The sequence below is a fragment of the Castor canadensis genome, chromosome 6 (assembly GCF_047511655.1).
Source record: "Castor canadensis chromosome 6, mCasCan1.hap1v2, whole genome shotgun sequence".
Taxonomy (NCBI): Eukaryota; Metazoa; Chordata; class Mammalia; order Rodentia; family Castoridae; genus Castor; species Castor canadensis.
In genome coordinates, this window is record NC_133391.1 from 98,998,925 (window position 1) to 99,018,193 (window position 19,269).

The 19,269-nt window shown below is 35.1% G+C and overlaps 1 protein-coding gene across 10 annotated transcripts in view; it reads left to right on the forward strand.

The window, feature by feature from the left end:
* Kiaa0825 (KIAA0825 ortholog) overlaps positions 1–19,269 on the forward strand; it is a 420,702-nt gene that overhangs the window by 211,792 nt on the left and 189,641 nt on the right. For 9 of the 10 annotated variants that reach the window (XR_012449106.1, XR_012449105.1, XM_074077071.1 and 6 more), the window contains 4 exons: positions 4,770–5,175; positions 9,310–9,469; positions 12,804–12,962; positions 14,729–14,823. Coding sequence is in view for 8 of the 10 variants with exons in the window: in XM_074077071.1 (XP_073933172.1) it covers positions 4,770–5,175; positions 9,310–9,469; positions 12,804–12,962; positions 14,729–14,823 (820 nt within the window). In the remaining 2 variants the exon portion in view is untranslated. Of the gene's footprint in view, positions 1–4,769; positions 5,176–9,309; positions 9,470–12,803; positions 12,963–14,728; positions 14,824–17,153; position 19,269 lie in introns of those variants that run through there. The other variant, XM_074077075.1, reaches the window with a different exon arrangement.

Below are 19,269 nucleotides of genomic sequence, written 5' to 3' on the forward strand. Positions count from 1 at the left end.
TATCTAGTATAATGGATGCAAACATCAAGGAATGTATAGTTCTTTGGTGTGTGAGAAGAAAGAAACAATTAAACTTTAATCTCATGCATATTGTCAATGGAATCGTCCGTCCATCTGTGAGTGACCCAGTTAAATTCTATGTTGGGGACAAAATGTGAGGAAGCTCAAGGGGGCAGAAGTGCCACAATATTGGAGGGAAAGTGATAGTCAGGAAGACCTTACTCTTTTAGCTTTCTTCATCCAATAATGCCTCAAAGTTGTCCTTTGTACTGTAGAATCTGGTTTCAACAAAACTAATCCTCCAAAAACATACAAGTAAGTGTAACATATTCCTGTGAATCATTAAATCAGCTGTATTTGAATACAAGAAATGCACACAATGACAAAGTGAAAAAGTTCAGACTTATTTTTATTGCTAATATGAGCTCTTTCCCAGTCATATCATAAGGCAAAACAATGAAGATCCAATCAGAATTGGTGAAAACAAACAAACAAACAATAAAGGTGTGGGAAAACCATTTTAAATATGGCTTCCCATATATTATTGTTAAATGTAAATCCCTCCTAAGTGAGTATTGTGCCTTGAAATATTAGCTAAAGATAGCTTGAAGCTGTCTTGATTAACAAAAGATTTCAAACCAAAGCATCTAAAACATGAAGACAAACTTTCGTAATTTTTTTCTGCAGTGTTCTAAGTCAAGTGATAGATAATCATGGTCTTTGCAAAATTTGTCTAAACAATGATAAATGTTTAAAGGACTTAAAAAATTCTAACTAATTAAAAAGAAAAATAGCCAGAATCTTAAGGGAGCATTTGTCCTTAACACAGTGAAAATGACAGAACATGAGAAACACTATGGTGACAAACTGAAATTCATTTCCTCATTTCTTTGTCAGCAAATACTATTATATAAAAAAAAACTGAGGATTTAAAGAAATAAGTATTATAATAAATTACAGTAGGAGATTTACCACACAGTTGGATAAAAATTCAGCTGGTTCTGATACAAGTCAGCTTTTACCTATGTGTTCCGTTATGTTTCAAAGAGCAAATACACAAAGAACTAGTTTTATTTTCTTTTGTTTCTTTGACAGCAATTAAATGAAAGATATACTTGAGGTGATACTTTCTCAATAGTAATTCATGTTTTTAATGAAACTAATGTTTTATGGAAAAATTGTTAGAATAATTGCTTTAACTGAAACAATGGATTCTAGAGAGAAGAAACAGAGGTAGTACCATAAAGAAAATGTGTAGGTGCCATTGTTCACATGTAGGTGATTCAGAAGAATATTGGTGGCAGAAATACACAAAGTACTACAGAGAGTCATTAATATAGTTTATTTTATAAAACCTAGAAATACTAGTTTTGTAAAAACCAATATCACCCATGAAAATATCATACCTATACACTTAAGTACTTAGATATAGAATTTTCTAATATGTTTAAAAATATTTCAAATGAACTTTCAGCAATTCTTGAGCTTTTTTCTTAAAAATACAAAAATGAAATGCATTCCAATTTGTTTGCAAGAACAACTAACTGACATCATGGATAATGGATATTTATTAGATGAACATCAACAACAGCTTTGCCTGGTTAAGACTGAAAAATAAATGCCATGATTTTGTAAGCACAGCTTGTTCCTTGTAGCTCTGCGTGTTTGTGAACTGCCTTTTTCACCTGTGAGATCCATTAAAGCATGGAACTGAGAAACAGTGAACTTAGAACCAGACCTTTGTATTGTGACGTGTGAAGCCCAGATTTTAAACATAAAAATCACATTATCATAATTCAACAAATTGTTATTGATATTTTGTAGTGTTCATAAATAATTTTTTTAAAATTAATTTTAAGACATTTTGTCTTTCCTTTTGTTATAAATTTCCTTTTTGCATGTTTTATACTATAAATATATTATTACACTACTAAATTCATAGGAAGGAAGAAATGATAAATACACAAAAATATCTACCATATTGTGCTTATTCTAACATTTTAATCATGTTATTAGCTCTGAAATTTGGATGGCTCGTAATATATTACATAAATGTATATTAACTTATTTAAAGAAAACTGCAGGTGTGGCGGTATTAAAAGACTCTGCACTACTGTGTTGTTAACATCATCATAGACTCAGAGCCCTTAAGATTGGTAGAATGGATTTATTCATTTTTCATCATCCTGAAGATCCTGATTGGATTTGCCTTAAACTTTATTTGAAGAGTTAAGAACCTGGAGTTCTCAGAGTTAATAAAATATCAGTAGAAGTTCAGGTGTAAAAAGAGTTGGTAATCTTTACCCGATTTCTACTTAAATTGCCAAATACCTGTGTTTAAACCCACTTTAGGATAGAGGGAATATAAAATACAAACTTTTAAGTAAAATACTTGACAGTAAAAGAGAGACTATGAAACACAAACAAATAAGGAAGAAGACATTTGAATAAAAAGAAAACATTTATCAAGGGACTATGCACTAGGTGCTTTCCTGTTTGTGAGAAATGAGCTATGTCTGGTTCTGTAGGATACAGAAGAAGATCTGTTCCTGTGCTCCCGAGGAGATTTCAGTCCAGTTGTGAAGACAACCTACAAAGACATACCTAACAGCATGCTTGTGATGGTTAATCTTGATTGTCAACTTGACTGGATTGAGAAACACCTTTGGGTGTGTTGGTGAGAGCATTTCTAGTGAGGATTAACTAAGGGGGAAAGACCCACCAGAATAAAAAGGGAAAAAGAAGAAACGAGATAGTGTGGGCATTCTCTTTCTGTGCTTCCTAGGCCACAGCTCTGATCTCCCTGCCATGATGGACTGAAACCTGTGAGCCAAAATAAATCGTTCCTCTCTAAGTTGTTTATGTTGGGCATTCTGTCACAGCCACGAAAGGTCTGACTAACACAATGATATATGATAATACAAAAGATGACATGGAGTGATCCAATGTGGATCTGATTACCTACATGGTTATATGGATAACATATTCAAATAAATATAGTCAAATAAATTTACAAGATGGGATAGAACATTGGAGTTGGGGAATATAGGTGAACCATGAAGAGGGAGGGCATTCCATTGAGAGTAATAAGATATTCAGAGGCTTAAAAGCAGAGGATAAACACATTAAAGGTATGATAGAGAAAGTTTATGAAACAGGAGGAGGCTGAGCTGTGAATTGTTTTGACACCAAGGCTGGGGAGGCTTATCTTGTAACAATGGAAAATAGCTAAAAACAATTATAGCAGATCAACTAGATAATAAGATTCATAGCACTGTATATGAATTTGGTTTCACAGTGTAGAGGAGGGGCTGGATTCAGCCTAAAGCATGGATGTGAATTAAGAGAGCGCTTCCACTGCCTGGTGCCATTTGTAAGGAGGGGTTTGAACTGGGTCAGCAACCTAGGCTGCTCTCAGCAAGGAGAAACAGATGTCAGAAATAAGGGACTGTCAGTCCCTTATCACTGATTGAGTATGAAGGATCAATGGCATATTTAAAAGGAAGGAAGCAAGGAAAGGGGAGGAGGCCCAACCTAGTTTGGAAGGAAGACAATGAATTTTTGTAACAAGTTAATGTTGACTAGGACAGAGAAGGGAAAGCCCCACAGGGAATTGGAGTTGCAAGATTGCAAACCTGGAGGAAGGCCAGGACTGAAGATTCTGGAATCATCAAAAAGGGTGGTTGTCAACCACAGACCATTTTTTTCCCAGGGTTTACTTTGGCAATGCCTAGAGACATTTTCCAGGTAACAACTGAAGGGCATTTGTGGGTAAGGCTAGAGATGCTGCTGAACACCCCAGTGCACAGGACAGCTCCTCACAACAAAGAATTATCTAGCCCCAAATGGCAATGGTGCCAAAATTGAGAAACCCTGATCAAGAGAAGGAGGATTGATCCATCCGTCAGAGAAACAGACCAAGCAAAGGAAGGCATATAGAATCATCAGCTGAGGGGCCAAAAGAATGCTTAACAAATACCTACCCTTAAGAGGTGTTAGTAGAAAGTACATCTAGCATGGGACACAAAGAAGCAAAGAACAATAATAGAGGTAAACATGAACTAGTTCCTTGACCAATTTATTCAACCTATATTTATTAAATAGCTCTTACACATGAGGTACAATGTCCTGGGGATACAGTAATGCCTTCCTGGAGCTTACATTCTAGTAGAAAGTGACAGAAAATGAACAGATAAAGGAGATAAGAATTAGCTGATGGCAAGTGCTGTGAAAAAAGGCAGGAAAACAGGATCCCATGATAGAGAGAGGAACTGGGGGCTCAGATGGAAGAGTGTAGAGGGAATGCTTTGACTGGGATGCTGAAACAAGACTTTTCTGAGGAGGTCAGAAGGATTCAGTCCCAAGAAGAGGTGGGATGATTTTACTATAGATTCTAAGGGAAGAGGAGAAAGTATTAAAGGGAACTCAGAAGTATCCAGGGTGAGGAAGAGATTCAGCCTTGGCATTGATTAATTAGGGGGCAGCCAGGTTCTTCAAAGCTGCATTCATAAAAGATAAAAATATAAATTATAATTCTGAATTTTCAAATCTTAATTTATGGAGAAAAAACATTCTAAATTTGGTATTTGGGGAATTTTAGGTAATCCTGCAGGAGACCCTAGTAGAGTTCTGTCAGAATATGTCAAGCATTTGTACTTCTCAACAATTTTCTCCACAAAAATTAGACATCCTCATGCAGCACAAAACCATGTAGTGATGAAATGCAAATGCTAATATTAATCATTTCTTTTCTGTCTTTTCTTCCCCAGGCTTCACAAGGCTTGCTGTTCAGGCAGTATCTATTGTAATCAGCAAGTTACCTACGGTGATTGCATGTTTGCCTCCCCCAATTAAATACTTCTTTTTTCTGTCGGAGAGAAAAATGTCAAAAAACTTTGTTGAATTGAAGAAAGCTGGCCTGCTTGTCTGGAACTTGATTGTAATTATATGTCGAATATTTGAGGATGGAAACACCATGGAACTTTTAACAGGTGCCTCCCTTGACAGATGGAGTAAAGAGAAACTTGGTTTAATTTGTGTGTGTTTGGAAAGCCTCATGGGAGAGCAAAAAAGCCATAATCAAAGGACCCAAAAGGTCATACAGAGCATTGAGCAGCAAAAGCCCAACTGGATTGAATGCCAACTGTTGAAAGCAAGAAAATTGAGCACTGAATGGTAAAGTCATGTTTTTCTTTCACTGAATTTCATCAAATACTTTCACAATAACAAAATAGCCAATACACAACAGCAGCAAAACATTGTCAGATGGGCAGCAATGGTAATTTGGCTAAACACATGGGAACTTTGATGAATATAGGAAAAGATAAGTATTCCATTAAACACTGGATTGTTAGACATTCCTTGTCTTCTTAAAATTTGAACCCCATTGATACACAGGAACTCTATACTTGTTTAGTCACCATCTTAGGTTTTTGATTAAAAGGGTGTAGTTAAACCCAGGGGAATTTAGTTTCACTCCGTTTCAGTGTGCAAACAGGTATCTAGTGGATAGCCTAGAGCATTTTGTAAATGGAGTGGGCATGGAGATTAAATTAAGAAGGAATTAATGGATATAAAAGACTTTTTATTGCTTTCTGTGTACCTGATTGTCAAAAAGGTACACATTTTTCATCTGGTAATGTAAGAATCCCAGAGGGCAGCTGGGGCATATCACACTTGGGCTATAAACATACCCAGCTGCTTCAGTATGAAAATGTCAGCCTTCTCATAGGTTTGTCACCAAAAGCTAAGTGATTTGTGGTACTGCAAAGATTTTTAAGGGTCCCTAATGAATTTAAATATGTACATAGAGTGCTCCTATCTTAAAATTAGTCTTCAGGTGTGGAATTGCATGATATTGCTAAAGAAATTCCAGTTCAGGTGTATCACTAAGGCAGCCCATTTTTTAAACAACCCCCATATTACCCCCTGTTCTTTTTAAGTATATTCATGTTGCCTTGAACCTTCTGCCTGAAATGACTAAAAGTCACGTGATAAATGGTTATTCTTACTAATAGATGGTAGGAATAATGAGCTCAGGCTTTAGAATTAGATGGGAAAATGCAAATCTCTTGTAAATGGGTGATCTTTTGCAAGTTATTGAATCTTTCAAAGCCTCAGTTCCAGTGTGATACCAAGTTGGCAGAATCATTTTCAAAAACTAAGTAACATAAAGTTCTTTGCATCAAGCTTAGAACTAGTAACATCTATTATTTATAAACTCTAATAAAACACATTGGATTCATTGGCTGGTATTATGGTAGCTAATACTCTTTACTTGTCTATGTTAATCTATAAGACTTTATATTAATCCATAAGGAGAAAAGTAGGTAATCATGATTTTCCTAGTCTTGTCATACTGACTTCTAGGATACTTCTGGGATCTCTCCTGAGTAGGGATAAAAATAGCAGTTAGGCAAATGCTTAGTAACATTGACAGTGACCTTCTTAATCTTTATATTTGTGCTCAATACTAATTTATAGGTTTTAATCCAATGACTAAAGATTAAGGTTAGATGTCATTATGAATGGCAGTGGTTACTAAAAGAGAAGAAAAGAGTAAAAACAGTAGATCTGATTATAGTTACAAAGTTGAATTTATGATACTACTGACTTAGGAGTTCTATCAAAATAAGATCTCTTTAAAGCAATGACTAAGCAATATACTTAGGGCTACATACTGTAATCCATAAATTAAGTTTTTTTTCCTTAAAAGCCGATTTTAACTTATCAACATGTCCAGTATCTTCTATAGCAGGGTGTTGTCTCACTACTTTTTAACTGATCAGGTAGTAGTCAAAAGATTGCTTAGCTATCTCTTACAGTATGCATCAAAAATGAAGAATCGCTGATTTAACAAATGTTTCATAGCACTGCAAGATTCTGAATAATTAGGTTATTAACACAATACAATGTCTTTCTCAATTTCATAATTACATCAATATATAAAATTGTAGAGGTAAAACTTTTATTACATTTGTGTGAATAAGAGTTAAATTTGACTTAACTCACTTTACATGACAATCTCACAGAATTTGGATGCTAAGGAATGTTTATTCTTGACTTTGATTTCAAATTGATTATCTGATATGCACATGAACTCATAAATTAATGACCATTTAGTTCATAGAGCTACACTATGAGAAAAATTACTCCAAATCTTGTCTTTATCGGGTAGAATGTTGCCTTGGCTTTACTGTAGTTTTTAAAAAATTATATCAACATTGCTCTTCCGTTAGATAAGTTAAATCTTATTTCCTCTGAAGATTATCTTAGAACTATATGATATCATTTAGCTACACTTATTTCACCTGCATCCAGATTTAGCTTTGATTTTTATAGAAGTGGTGAAAATAACCAGTCAGAAAGGTGGCAGCTGTAAGCCTTGCTTGTCTTGCCTACTGCCTGAAAGCATTACTATTCATTAAAATAACCTTCACTTTGTAGTAACTCTCAAGCTGTAAACAGTCAACTTAGATTCTGGAGAACACACAGCCTAAAAAGTAAAGAAATGCCTGTCTTTGCAAAGTAATTTGTCGAGTTGAAGATTATTGTTTTTCATCATGGTGACCCTGACTTGGCTGGCTGGGTGCATATACAGATTAAGATTAATGCAGTTATTCCTTGGCTAAGGTCTGCCTCTTCCAGGGCACATTCTCCCTAATGACATGATTGATAGGCAGTCCCAAATCCAGAGAGGAACTCATTAATCATAGCATTGACTGAATCCAATCATTTGCTTCACCTGCACAGTGATGGACAGGAAAGGGTACAATTCAGGGGCTGACACTGAGATACTCCTTTGTCAGAGGGCCTCGACTTTTTCAATGTCAGCTTCTACAAAACCTGAGAAGAAATTTTGCTTGCAACCTGTATGCAGCTTCAAACAGATATGTGCAAATTTCTCTTGTTGTGACAAGGTCTTTTAAAAAAAAATTTACTCTAGCTAATGAATATCTCCAAGTCAATAGGATTTGCTTCTTTTTTTTTCTGTTAACAAGGCTTGCATGATCTCAAAGTTTTGTTTTTTGTTGTTGTTGTTTTTTTGAGAAGCCTGTTTTGGAGCTACATGTGGAAGCAATATCAAAGTTAATGTCCAGCAGCTGGGTATCATTTGGTTCAGTCTTCAGGTCAGCGGCACTGACTCTTAGCAGAACTAATGTTATAATCATGGCAAAATGTCAGTAATGAACTGCAGTATATAGCTGATTACACCATGGAAAATTCCATTCGGTCTGGGAAAAGTGTAAGACTATGAGTATTCCGTAAGAATACTCATATTGCAAAGCCTAACATAATCTAATAGCAATTATAATAAGAAAATTAGTGTGGAGTATATGATGTTTGATGACTACCACACTTTTTTTACACTGGTATAGGTTAAAATGTTTAAAACTTTTTATATCACCCATAATTAGCATGTAAATAATGTTCAAGACAAAAATAAGTACATGGATTCCTCAAAAAGAAATGTTTCAGAGCTGGAATTGTAGCTCAGTGGTAGGGTGCTTGTCTAGCACACATGGAGTCCTTGGTTTGATTCCTGCACTGCAAAAAGAAAACAAAACCAAACATGCTTCAGAGTGATATCCCCAATATTCCCGGGAGGGTGACAGTAGGCCCTTTTACTGAAAGAATAAGCAAAGTAGTGACTTTTACTAAGTATCACAGGAATGGGGGCATACGGTTTTTGTTACAGGAGAGGGGGCATACAGTTTGAAAAGACAACAGGTGTCAAAGGCCAACTTAAAATACCAATGGTAAGCATACTGCCTGAAAGTGGGGCCAGGCCTACCTTTAGCAGAATAGGGCTCCCCTTTTGACACTCTAATTAGTCTTTAACGTGTTCGTGTTCTATACAGGTGCAAAAAGGAATCTACAAAAAGAGAACACTAAAGCTATTTCTGGCATCAAATATACACTTTATCCTCAAAGAGAAAATACAAATTATTTCTTACATGTTTAAATGTTTTTAAAACATTTCTTAAAAAGAAATGTTTTGTTTTCACCCCACAATTATAGCAATTTCAGCAATTGCAGTAATGGGAAAATGTTTTGTTAGCTAGGAGTATAAATGCAACAAAGAAATGTTTTAAAGAAATGATTCAATATAAAAAATGCATTCAGGTGCTTCATTCTTTCACACTTGATATGAGCTGCAGTGGTTTGGGAAGACTTGCCCATTTGAGCGAAGGCTTCATGAGTGCTTTGAACATGAGATTTACACCTACTCTCCACACTCAGTTCTCTTATTATGTCCATCTTTACAGTTGCTCAACACTGATGCATATATTCTGCCTTTGTGTATAGTGCATTTATGACAATGGAGAAAAGCACAGTCTTAGAAGAAGGAGACACTGCTCTTGAACTGACTGAGCAGAAAATAAACACGATGGTCCTGGATCTCTGCCACAAACCAGGTGGCAGTGAGTACCTGAGGCAAATTTATCACTTCATGCGGCTCAATGAGGTAGGGAAACGGCCTTTTTATCGAGCAATTAGGTGTGTACTGGCCTGAGGCAGCGTCTGCTGGCAGCTAAGGGTTAGTCAAGGAGGTGGTAATACTTTTTAAAGTCAATACCAAACTCAATATTGCATTATTAATAGAATCTATTCAGCCCCGGCTGTTCTGCATTTGTACAGAAAAAGCATCATGGAAACAATGTAGGTTTTATTTATATGATTTAAACAATAACACGGCTCATAAATTCAGTTCAGTTCAGAATTGTAGAAACTAGAGGTGTAGTTTGGGAATTGTGCGTTTGTGAATGTTAAGCTGATGCTAAAATCTGGTATTTGTGGAGATGGAGAATTTTCAGAGACATACCTATTTTCCTGAAGGTATCATACTTATGTTGGTAAGGTTGGAGAGTTCTTATGTAATGAAAGAATTACTGAACTATATTTGAGAACAACCAGATTAACTCAAGTAAATTCATTAATCCACAGATACTGGTTAGAACCAATGTTATACCTGTCTGTGATTTTGCTCAGTTAAACCTCTGACCTTGCATGTTTTGGGTACCTAAGAGAACATGCAAATAGAGGTCCTCTCAGCTACTCACTAGAAACAATGTAAATTTGCTAGCTTAATCAGATGTTTATTTTGATTTGTGTCTAAATTTGAATATGGCATCTTCAATTATGTTCATGTTTGCAATTACTTAAGTGTCTTTTTTGAATAGTAAAGTTATATGAATAATGTGAATAGATGGTTTTGTCTCAATGATGTAGACCTTATAAACCATATATTTCCAAGGAGTGAATTAAATTTTATGCCATTTTACAGTTCAGTTATATAAAAGTTTTCCCAAACAGTAGCTGTCTGAGAGTTACTTCAAGTCAATTTTGTTTCAATCCTATAGGAGGTTAAGCTAAGTATTTCGAGTTTTAATCTGCTGAATTGAGGCATGTACAGCAAGGAAAGGGGCGTAACACTAGAAAAGGCTAAAGCCAAGCAAGTAGGAGACTTTTACCTGTGACTATTATGAAAAACACAGGCAATACACTCAAGGGTTACTGAGCGACTAGTGTAGTACTTATGATTGCTTTAAACGTGAGGCTTTGCTGGGCTGTGGGTGAAATTGCATATGATGTTTACTCACTTGATAAGCAGTGCTCCACATGCGCTGCTGAATACCATTCAAAAAATGTAGACAGGTTCAGAAACATTTGTGGGTGCAAGCCTGCAGAGATTGGATGGGAAAATGGGTTTTAAGATTTGTCTTTGAGAGGAAGGTAAGACATCTAAGCAAACAAGTGCAATTGTGGCTGAAGTTCTGGTCCTGAGCATTGATGAGAAAGGCTGTGGCTATAGGCTTGGGGGTCTTCAGACAGGTAGAGTACTTCAGTGGAGAGAAAGAGAGAGAGAGAGAGAGAGAGAAGGAGAGAGAGAGGGAGGTGATGGGTGGAGAAATGAGCTGTGATGTAACTGCATGAGAAGGTAGTCAAAAAAGAATGCAAATATTACAAACCAGTAAGTAGCCTTGATTAACTCTGTTTAAAGCAATGTCAGAGTAAAAAAATCTGGTTTTTGTTTTGTTTTGATTTTTTTTGAGACGTAGTCTCACTAGTAGTCCAAGATAGCCTTGAACTCTCCATCCTCCTGCCTCAACCTCCCAATAATAGTTTTTAAGAAGGGGTACCAATGACTACCAGTATAGCAGAGATTGGCAAGGGAGAAAATGCCATTTTGCTCAAAATTGCAAAAAAACATTTTTTTAAAATAGTGGAGACAAAATGTCAAAATATAGTTATATGAGGGGAAATCAGTTAAGAAAAAAAAGCAAAGGTTTTTTCCCCCACCCCCAAAGGAGAGAGAGTATTTTATTCCTTTAAAAAATTTTTACTTCAATGTAATGAAACGCACTGTAAGCTGTTGAATAATGGGAGAGCAAGGCAATAGAGAAAGAGTAAGTAATAAGAGGGGGCTAAGTCAATTAAAGTACAATGCATACATGTGTGAAATACCATGGCAAAACCCCTTTCAGCAATCAACATACACTTAAAAATATGAAGGACAGGAAAATAAAACAAGTCCTGTCTAGGGATGGGTACCAGTGGGAGGGTAAATGGAGAGAGTGAAGAAGGGGGACTATGGTAGCTGTACTTTGTATATATGTGTAAAAAATAAAACAATGAAACCTGTTGAAATTGTTCTAAGAATGGGAAGGAGGAGGAATGAAAGAGAATGATGGAGAGGATGAATCTAATTTAGATATATTGTAAGCACATATGTAAATGTCACAATGTATCCCCCTGTACAACTATCATATGCCAATGAAAAATTTAGTTCATAAATCATGATGGAAAAAGTTCTGTTCTTTCCAATTATCTAAATCTAGGCACAAAATTCTTTTCTGATGGGCTTTCTCATTATCAATATTTGGTAGGAATCCACATGTCAGACACTACAAAATTCATCTTTCTAAAGAGACACATGTTAAGATGAGCAAGTTTAAGAGATTATTATCATCGTTAGTTTCAGTGGTTTTTTAGATGACCTCCAATAATCTTTTCAGCTCCAACATCCATCCCGAACTTCATCCTAACCCTAATCTTGAAGAAAAAAATTTATATTGTTCCATATTAAAAATCAGAAGAATCTTTGTTTTTATTTATTAAGTGACTTTATTAATAGTAAGCATTTGTTAGCTTATGTTAGATTTTTATTTTAATTTGTTATCTTCCAAAAACAGTTCCATAAAATAGATTAGGATTGTTTACCTTATTTATTTGTGGGTAGAAAATGAGGTGTAATGCAATAAACAGTCTTTTTGCCCAGGATGGCACTCACTGGCAATTGGAATTACATATTTTCAGCTTCTGTAAATGTCAGTGTTTTTTAGATCATATTATGGAAATGGAGTTTCAGAGCTTTCATTATAATTATACATAGAATAAGATGACTAGGAGTAACATATCAGAATACTTAGTTTTTTCCTGAGCCTGGAATAGCTCTGTAGGTAAGTTTTGGTAACCAGACATGGTAACAAATGAGCCAATGACAAGACAAAATCAGGTGGAAAGATTCTGACATATCAAGCATTCATTCATTACATGAGAGTTTGTTAAATGGTTTTTTAATCTATACCATACATTAGGTAAACCTATTTTTGATAGGTTTATTGCAGTACTGATTGGTGCTCTGCTATGTATCTCCTGAAAATGTATTCTTCCTGAGGCAACGCAATATACCGTAGTCTAGCAAATGTGCTGGAAGGATAAATTTGGATATCAATCAGTTTATTTTTAAAAAGAATGTATTCTTCTCATCCTGACTTGTAATTTTTTTTTCCTTGAAGGAATGTTTAAAAGAACAGCTGTTTTCTATGAATGGTTCAGAGGAAAAACCATTACCCATCCGACCTTTAAAGACGACCTTGAGGAGAGTGGAAGATCAGGCTTCTGCCTTTAACCCTTTCCATGTGCATAAGGTGTTTAGTGAAAATGTGCTAGATCAGGTATGTGAAAATTAAACGGTAACTTTAACTACACAAGTCAGAAAAAAATGCTTTGTTTGAATATTTGTTCATAAGCTTCTTTTTGCTAGAAAGTAAAAGTTCTGGTTCTTGTTTGTATGGACTGCACAAGGTGACTTTTAAAAGTTATTTGATCTCCTTTCTGTTTGCCAAGCTGATTCATATGTTTGGTCTATAAAATTTAACTTTTGCCTGAGTCAGTTTGCCATGGGCAGAAGCAACACTTGTTAGGCTGTGTCTAGAGAAAGCCAAAAAAATGAGGCATTTTGTAACATCCTTCCCTTCCCTTGTCTCCCCTCATCCCCTACCACATATGCAGTCACAAAACACTGTGCAGTCTACATGAATGTATCAGTTAAATTTAGAAAACAGTTTAAAATGAATTATAGGGAATTGAGCTTCTATTTTAAGTGACATAAGATAAATTTCTTGTTCATAGCCCTAGACACATTCCCTAAGTTTAAAATGATTTGCTAATGACCTTAGGACCAAGATATTTGGAATAAAGTCAATGTGACAAACACCATACACTTTAAAATGTCAGATTATACTATTGTTTCAGCTGTGTATTTCATAGTTACATTAAAAAAAAGATAATCTTCCCACCAAAATATTCTAGATCTAAAGTTGCTTTTGCATTGTTTTTCTTTTGCTGACTTTTCCTAGAAACCTTTTGACAGACAATTTGAACCAACAGGGCACAAGAGAAGGATTGCTTGACGTAGAGCTCTGATGAAAATAAGAATTAAAACAATGGCCTAATTCAGCATGCAGATAATATTTTTACCATGCCTGTTACAGCTCTCACCTACATTCATCAATACTGTAGTGGAATAAGACCTTCAAATGCTGACAACCCGGGGCAGAATTCTCCTGCTCTATGACAGGATTGTAGCACTCGATTAATCAGCAGGTGACAAGGGATAGTTCTTGTTGGATTTTAAACATCAGTCTGAACTCTTATTATCCAAACTGTTTAGTTTTAAGGAGCAGAAGCCCCTACAACACTTTAAAACCAAATATATTATAAAGTTAAAGTTTATTGGCTGCTTCCCTGCATTGCATATTAGGTTGCTCCACCCATAAATAATTATTGTAGCTGTTAAATTATCCTTACTTCATTTAAATAAATACCATGCTTTATTGAGTTCTGAATTATGAGATTATTTTTCACAGTAATTTTTCTTCTTACTATGCTGTGAAATTATTTATTAATGAGAAAAAAGAATCATTTATGTTATTTACACTTGAAAGTTCTTAAAATCTCCCCTTTAAAGCATTTTCTTCACCAAAAAGGCAAAATTAATAGCACACTTTAATTAGACTAATTTGATTCTTAGCACTTTCGAGTATTTTTTTAAATAAAAATTTGGGGAGCTAATAAAGAACCTATAAAGTGATATGACAGATGAAAAAATTGCCAATTATTTCTCATTGTTTTTCAAAGAGTCACTCTCCCAAAGAAACCTGTTGGGCAAATGCCATTAACACTCAGAAGAATAACGACTCAAAAAATTGATTTATCTTTTTATAAATAATGACTACATCCCCCAAATGGATTTATAAATTAATTGCTGTCTTATTGGAATAAAACCTTTCTTCTATGGACATGATTGATGTTATCTGTCTAAGTCCTTGTTCTAGACCCCCCTCCTTCTTAGTTAGTCTATCACAGCTGGAGCTTTAATTTACTGATCATATTAACTCTGATTAATAACTAACAATAGTGTCTTCTCATTCATCAACAGTCAGTCATCACAAAATGGAGCTGGAACTGGTCAAACTTGCTGCCAAATTATCTGGGCCTGGATAAGATGACCTTCAGTGTGCTACTCGAAAATAGGTAATAAGATTGAGGATCTTGGGGATCTGGCAGGGGAAAAGATTGTGTATATGTGTGAGAGAGAGAGAAAGAGTGAAAACATTTCATCAGCAGGGAAATCTCTTTTCTCTTTATCTAGTTTCTCATCTTAAAAAAAGGGATAGGTAAAATTATATGAGTTTATCTTCTACATTGTTTTCCATAATGAACATTTGCAAATTTTGTACCCAGGATGAAATTGTTGATTTCAGTCTCAATTTTAAATATTTTTGACATCACGAATTTAATAGTTCACTAGAGTAAACACCAAAAGTTATTGACTTGATGTCATTATCATATTTTACCTTTGTTTATAGCAATTTAGTGAATGCATACAAAATACCAGACCAAATCAACTAGTCAGGGGAAGCATTTGAGTAAAATTATCATAATTGAATATTTTATTTTTACCTCGTTATTTTAGCATTGTCAGTTGCATGTTATTTTACATACACATATGCTACTATACCATAATAAAATGGGAACGTAATTTCAGCCTAGGAAGCTACACTTGTAATTTTTTTGGCACAAAATATACATATTTTCTTCCTGTTTTGGATCAATTACCATATTTTTAAAAAATACCTTTAAAGTTTTCAGTGAAGACTGTTTAAGGTATAAGCATTCAAACTGATTTTCTCTATCAATCATCAGGTTTTCAAATAAGATATATTTAAATTTGTAGGAGACTCCTCTTATTTTTCATGTGTCATTCATTTGTTTATCGCTGAGGATTATTTTCTGTTCAATCTTTGTAACAGATTTTCATATCATTTTACAAATATATATCGTTTTTCTGATAGAAAATCATGACAATGACAGTAAAATTGTCATATCATCCCTGCAAAAACTGGGTGCATGTAAGAAAATATCCTAAGAGAGACAGAAGTATTTTCCAAATAGATGGTTAAAAAAGTTGCTTTATTACCAATAAAAGCTGTAGCTCAGATGTGTGATTATAGTGATATTCCTCATATTAAGATCACCCAGACATTATGCACCAAGTTGAACAATCCAGAAGCTTCTCTAGGAAGGACAGAGCCTTCCTCCCAGCCAGTTTACCATCTGGGAGTGGTCCAGAATGCACTTCATTTGTATATACTGCACCAAAAGCTTCTTGGAGAGGTGAGAGGTAGGGTTGATGGAGGAGAGAACTAACTCTGTCGACTCTACAGCTATATAATGTGTACACAATATTAAATGTCTGTCTTGAAATAAGCTTGGAAAGATAAGTATTTTTTCCTGCTATTTGGAAAGTTTTGAGTTTATGTAGAACTGTATTATATTTTACTAATTTTTCTTTAGCTGTGAACTGCTGCTTCTAATCCACTAAATGGTTCTCTAGGGGCAACACATCCTTCAAAACTTACTGCATTTGTGATGTAGAATATTCTCTTCTAAGGGAATTTGTGTTTTACCCAGAATTGCATATTGTTATTTTTATTTAATAACTTCAGGTTATACTTCCATTAGGTCACTAGCTATTAAAGTCTATTTTCCTGGGATATGTTCAGAAGTGAGTGAGAGAAAAGAACTCTTGAAAATTTAGCCAGAAATAACAGGTCAAAACAGTTCCCTTGGAAAAGGGTCATGAATTTTTAATAGAAACAGCTAGATTCTCATCTTAATAAGAGCCTTACATTTTTAAAGAATGGTATGAAAAGCATCCTACTGCAGACTACCACTCACCATGAGCTACAATGAACCTAATTGATCTTCCCTTAGAAGAAAGACACCTGAGAATGCTTAATCTCTTCTATCACTTTCCCATTTATTTTAAGAATGTCACTTATAAGTTTTGATTGATATGGAACCAGTAAGGAAATTATTCCTATTATTTTCTCTAAAACACTGTTTGGACTTATCTGAAAATCCTGGCTTTAAAAAAAATAGTGCTTTAAACTTTTTGACAACATGGTTATCTGAAAGATACATGTTTAAAATTAGACCACAGAACACTCAGCTTTTAGAATGAGAGTTACATATGTCATCAACATCTAAAGGGTGGTACCTCATAACTTCTTACCTTCTTTGGTGTTAGGCAAAATGGAAGGAGAAAACCAGGGCTGTTCAGATAAATATGTTTGTTTCTTTCTCCCAAACTCACCAATTAAACCAAGTGGCTTGTTTCCTTTTTGCCCCGTTTCTTGGTAATATATTTGAACTAATCTATCTCCACATTGTGTCCTCCATGTATGAATGAGGTTGTGAATGTTGTCTGAGATCACAGTGTTACAAAGAAGAATGATCTCAAATAAATAAGATAAAAAAGTTCAGGAAAAGAGAGTTCTTTTGATTTTCCTCTTAAATAGATTTATGCTTGGGCTTCAACTTCTGCATAAGAAACATGCCATCTGTGGATTTAACTATTGAGATGCCTGGAATGAAACAGACCTTCCTCACCCCAAAACAAAATAGAGGTGTCAAAACAGGATTCAATCTGGGTTCTCAGGAACGTACATTTCTGAATCTTTAAAATGAAATAATGATAACTATATAGCTACTTTGTGGAAATTGTTAACACAATCAGGACTCTTAAAGTATATTGAAGTAGTAATTTTGAGAGTTGAAAACACAATACATTTTCAGAAAAATAGTAACATAGCAGCAGTGCTAGTTCTGGTCAGGTAAGGAAAGAGTGAATTCCCCTAAGGATTAGTTGTGACACAAAGACTACCAAATTTATGGAAATTCCAGGCCTAAATCAATAGTGAGAATTAAAACAGGCATCACGCTGGAGACCAGGCAGCAGACCGATAGGTCTGAGCAGGGAGGAGGAAGGTCAAAGGCCAAGAGAGTCATTCGAGGGAAAAAGACTCACGAGACAAACATTTGAGGAGCAGTTCACATGCATGAAAGAGTAAGTCTGGAAAGCTAGCAATATTTGCATCTGAGGCAACAGTGACCTGTGCAAGCTTGTTCAGTGCTGAGTCCAAAGGCACAGCAAATCTTGAAGTGGCTGCCTAAAACCTTGGTAGAGATATGCCCTCTGCTCAATGGCCTCATCTCAAAACAGCTCCCTCCAATTTGTGATGCTGTGAGTGGGTTGCCTTCTTTGTGTTCTTTGGATTTGCTAAGTTCTTTCCTACTTTAGGGTTTGGGAATTTGTAGTTCCCTTAGCAATTGACATGACCAGGACTGTCTCCATCTGGAGCAAATATTACCTCCTAAAAGCAATCTTTCCTTATTGCCCATTGCTCAGCTAAAATGACTCTCCAGATCACCCTACATTCTATTCTGCTGTGTTTTCTTAACTGAGTTATCATAATCTGAAATCTTAATTTCTGTTTGTTGTCTCAGTCTTACCCCCTACAGTAAAATATAAACTCCATGAGATTACCACCTAGCTTGCCTTACTTATTCTGTTCTTTCTATACCTAGAACAGCCCCAGGTCCATAGTAGACTCTGAGTAACAGTTATTGAATTACAAAGAAAGTCAGCTTCCAAAAGATAAGCATAGAGCAGGTGTTCTTTAAATGTGATGTTTTATTAATAGAGATGTAGATACAAGAAGTATACTATGGAAAAACTCAAATAAAAATTATTTCTTCCTTGCAGCTTCAAAATTTGGATGACAATCTGGTTAAACTCTTTATATTTAATATGTCTGTAGGGATGATGATGATGATATTCACAATGGTGATTTGAAGTTTGGCTCTGATTAGAAGAACAGGAAGGTGGTCTTTCCTTTTAATTAGTTGACCCGATTCAAGCCTCTGTCAGCAACAGAGGCTGTTCTTTATGATTCATAAGTCTTCTGTCATTTGAGTGAAAGGGTCTTATAAAAATATTTGATAAAGGATACTAAAAATGGGAGGTAAAAAAATCTAAGGTGAAATTAGTGACAAAGGTATCAAAACCCATGGTCGGTGTGGTTGTACATGCCTGTAATCCCAGCTACTTGGGAGGCAGAGATAAGAGAATCTTGGTATGAGACTGGTCTGAGCAGAAATATGAGATACTATCAGTAAAAAAGAAAAAAAAACCTAAAATATAAAGGGATGGGTGTGTGACTTCAGTGGTCAAGCAGTTATCTAGCAAATGAAAGTCCTTGTGTTCAAACAACACTATTGCCGAGAGAGAGAGAGAGAGAGAGAGAGAGAGAGAGAGAGAGAGAGAGAGAAAGAGAGAGAGAGAGAGAGAGAGATCAAGCCAGTCTTTGTAAATTATTAGTTAATTTTTGAGGCATTTGAAAAAAATTGTAACTTAGACCTTAGAAAAGAGATCCTGAATATATATTAATGATGTATGTGTTTCACCTTAGAATGTTTGCCATTGTAGAAGATAAAGACTCCTTAGAGGTTGAGAAAATCAGCATACATATCAGTTCTACACTTTTACCTTTAATGCCCCATAAGAATAAGTGCAATGATTGTACATTGATCTTTCAAAATAATAAAGGTACTTTTCACAGTCTCTTACTATTC